General features: G+C 57.5%; 1 protein-coding gene across 1 annotated transcript; it reads left to right on the top strand.

Annotated features, from left to right (window-relative positions):
- The first annotated feature begins 657 nt into the window (after positions 1-657).
- MID1IP1 (MID1 interacting protein 1) lies at positions 658-2,953 on the top strand. Its single transcript, XM_022556411.2, has 2 exons — positions 658-920; positions 1,181-2,953. The coding sequence occupies exon 2, from the start codon at positions 1,444-1,446 to the stop codon at positions 1,993-1,995; it is 552 nt and encodes a 183-aa protein (XP_022412119.1). The 5' UTR covers positions 658-920; positions 1,181-1,443; the 3' UTR covers positions 1,996-2,953.
- The last annotated feature ends 667 nt before the right edge of the window (positions 2,954-3,620 follow it).

Raw genomic sequence — 3,620 nt, 5'->3', positions numbered from 1 at the left:
TCACCGCATTGTCACATCTGATCTCTTGGAAAAATGTGCAGACCCGATTGTGGGTGGCTCTTCATCCCTGGCAAAGTCTGTTACAGGAAATATTGGGAAAGACATCGCCAGCAGGGAGACAAAAGCCTCTGAGGTCCCCCTCCCCCAGCAGCTGGCCAAGGCCAGGGCCACGGCGGGAGCAGCACGCGTCCACGTGCACCCGGCATGCCCAGTCACCCTTCTTACGTAAGAGTCTTGGGATGGAGTTGCTGCTGCTGCGGGTCCCTCTTCCCCGACGGCTATTAATAAACCGGATCGGTAGTTTCCGGGCCACTGCCAGCATAGATGCGGGGTTGGGGGCCTCACTTTACAACCTGGGCGCCAGCACTTCGGTCATCCCACCCTGGGAGCGTGAGCGAGGCGCACCCATCCCCCCGCACTCCAGCCCGCCCTCTTGCGGGACCGGACGCCGGCACCTTCTTTACCCGCACTGTGCCTGGCCCTCCCCCCAAGCTGGCCTGCTCTGCACTCGGCGATGGCTGGGTGCGGCTGTTCTGTCCCTCCTCTGCCCTGCCCTGCCCTGCTACTGCGCCCTCCCTCCGCCCGGGTATCAGGCGAGAGGCGGGGCTGGCCCGGCGCGCCCCGCCCCCGCTGTAGAAAGGGCCTGGAGTGTTACTCGCGGTCATCCCCAGCTCGGGCCTTTTATCTCCGCGCTACCGGGGAGGCGGGAGGAGGAGACACGGCGAGTGGCCCTGAGCGCCGGCGACACCTTTCCGGGGCTCTATAAATTGAGCACCTGGGATGGGTAGGGGGCCGACGCCACCACCACCGCCCGCAGTCACAGTTCGGCCACTGACCGCAGCAGCGTCCGCAGGCAGCAGCAGCCAGCAGCGAGAACACTGAGCTACCCAGCAGCAGGGGATCTCGAGGCGCCGGAGGAAGTGCGTGCCCCCGCCCCACCTCTGCCCCGTCAGCGTGGGTGCTTGGACTCATGCTTTGCGGAGGGAGACGGGAGTGGGGAGCACCCCCTCCTTTTCTCCGCGGCCCTGGGCGGGGGGCGAGGAGGTGGGACTCCTGCTGGGAGTCACCCGGGAGGCGTCCCAGACAAGCTGTAACCAGGGAGGGAGGTGCGCGCGGGTGGGGGCGCCGGGCACTCTAGCCGCGTGAATAATCTGCTCTTTCGTCCCCGTCTCCCAACCAGGCCAGGGCTCGACCCAGAGACCACGCGCCGATATCGCGAGCTTCCGGACGCCAGAGCCAGGAGAAGTCGTGCTTCCCGCGGGGCCGGGCTTCGATCTAGACGAGAGTTGGAGAGGGCGGAGGAAGCCGGGAATCCCGCCGCACCGGCTGTAGCCAGGCCCCCGGCGCGGGCCTCAGAGAGCGCGTGAAAGGCGTACAGCCCCTCGCCCCGGCCGGCCATCCCGTGCCCCTGCGTCCCTGTGCTTCGGCGCCCGCGCGGCCACCATGATGCAGGTTTGCGACACCTACAACCAGAAGCACTCGCTCTTTAACGCCATGAATCGCTTCATCGGCGCCGTGAACAACATGGACCAGACGGTGATGGTGCCCAGCCTGCTGCGCGACGTGCCACTGGCCGAGCCCGGGCTGGACAACGGCGTCGGCGTGGAGGTAGGCGGCAGTGGCGGCTGCCTGGAGGAGCGCAAGCCCCCGGCCCCCGGCGCGGGCGGCGGCAACGGCAGCTTTTTCGCGCCCTCCCGGGACATGTACAGCCACTACGTGCTGCTCAAGTCCATCCGCAACGACATCGAGTGGGGGGTCCTGCAGCAGCCGCCGCCGGCGGCGGGGAGCGAGGAGGGGAGCGCCTGGAAGTCCAAGGACATCCTGGTGGACCTGAGCCACCTGGAGGGCGCGGACGCCGGCGAGGAGGACCTGGAACAGCAGTTCCACTACCACCTGCGCGGGCTGCACACTGTGCTCTCCAAACTCACGCGCAAAGCCAACATCCTCACTAATAGATACAAGCAGGAGATCGGCTTCAGCAATTGGGGGCACTGAGGCGGGTTGCCCGCGGCTGCCCAGCACCCTTCCCGGCCCCATCTCTCACCCTCTCTTTCCTCAAAGCTATTTTCTTTCTGGCTCTAGGGCACGATGGGCAAACTGCAAAGTTGGGGGGCTGCGTACGTACAGGGGACGCGGCAGGGCTGCATGGAGGAGGGGGCTTCTTTGGGGAGAGGAGAGGAAAGCGGTGGCAAAAAAGGTGGGGTAGTGCTCAAGGACTTCCCTCTCTTCCGCGGGGGTGGGGAGGGGGAATGAGGGGGCTGTGTTCTACTTTGGTGGGAATAGGACTGAGTTGACGCCCTGCATTCAGTCTGTGCTTTTCCTGGAGTTTCTTTTCTGTTCTTTCCGGAGGAGAAGGGCCGAGAAAGGGCCATTCCAGGGCGCGGCGCTGGGTTGCCACATTTGGGAGCCTGGAGTTGGGCGCTAGGGAAGGCGGGGCGGGCGCACAGCCTCCCGCCGCCCTGCCGTTGGGCTGGTGGAGGCCGCAGCGCTGCTAGGGTTGCATCAGTTTTCCTGTTTGCACTATTTCTTTTTGTAACCGTGGCCCCGTCTTAAGTATTTCCAATCTCCTCGCTCTGAAACTTCGGCGATTCCATTGTGATAAGCGCACAAACAGCACTGTCTGTCGGTAACCGGTACTACTTTATTAATGATTTTCTGTTACACTGTAGAGTTGTCCTGTGGTACCCCTATCCCATCCTTTTCACGCCACCCCCTCAAAGTGTGTAAGCTGGCACTGTGCCAGCTCGTACGAAGCGTGCCACTCAGTGAAAGTAATGTTATTATGAGAAAGTGGACTTACCCGAAATGGAACCAACTGACATTCTATCTGTGTTGTACATAGAATGATGAAGGGTTCCACTGTTGTTATGTGTCTTAAATTTATTTAAAACTTTTTTAATCCAGATGTAGACTATATTCTAAAAAATAAAAAAAAGCAAATGTGTTAACGAAATTTGACAAAAGTTTGTTGCTTTCTAATCCACCAATGGATGGCTTAGTAGTTAAATAAAACAGTTAATTGATTTTTTTTTTTTAGCAAAAACCAATTTTATTTTTCTCTGGTATTTCAAAGTGGTAGATAATCATCTCCGTAAGTGTTCAGTTTTGTTTGGGAAGAAGCTACCAAGCTTTTTATTTCTAATTCAGTACCAAGGTAAGCACATACATCTCAACAAAAAGTTCATAAATATTCAAAGAATTTGGGAAGGTACATATATTACAGTTTTCAACCAACTTGACTAGTTTATTGGAGTGCTTAGTCAACATTTTGAATCTTTTAAGGGGCTCAAGCACGACCTATGCATTTTGAGGCCTAGAAACTTATTTTAAAGGCAGAAATTTCACTTGGCTACTGAGAAATAAAGAGTCGGAAGAAAAACACCAGCTAACACTAGTGCACGCATCTTGCAGGTCTTTATTTACAAGTCTTTTGCGTTAATCTTGGGAGAGACTTAAATGTGTTATAACGTGCTGTGGCCTCTTTGACTGGTTCCCAGTGAAGTGCTAAGCTTTGTTAAGCAGTGTCCAGCAATGCTTCCAGTTTTCCAGGGAGCCAGTCTGCTGCTGTGGACAGCAGATCTGAGCATGGCTGCAGTAGGGCCCTTTGGAACACTTCCTTA

Source organism: Delphinapterus leucas, chromosome X, assembly GCF_059928025.1.
Source record: "Delphinapterus leucas isolate spDelLeu-1000000601 "Yukka" chromosome X, BTC_Dleu_Yukka2, whole genome shotgun sequence".
NCBI lineage: Eukaryota > Metazoa > Chordata > Mammalia > Artiodactyla > Monodontidae > Delphinapterus > Delphinapterus leucas.
Note: the sequence above shows the minus strand (reverse complement) of the source record. Positions and strands in the feature narration are given on the sequence as shown.

Excerpts from the sequence above, each read along its gene's own strand:
- MID1IP1 (XM_022556411.2), top strand. The coding sequence starts at position 1,444 with ATGATGCAGGTTTGCGACACCTACAACCAGAAGCACTCGCTCTTTAAC.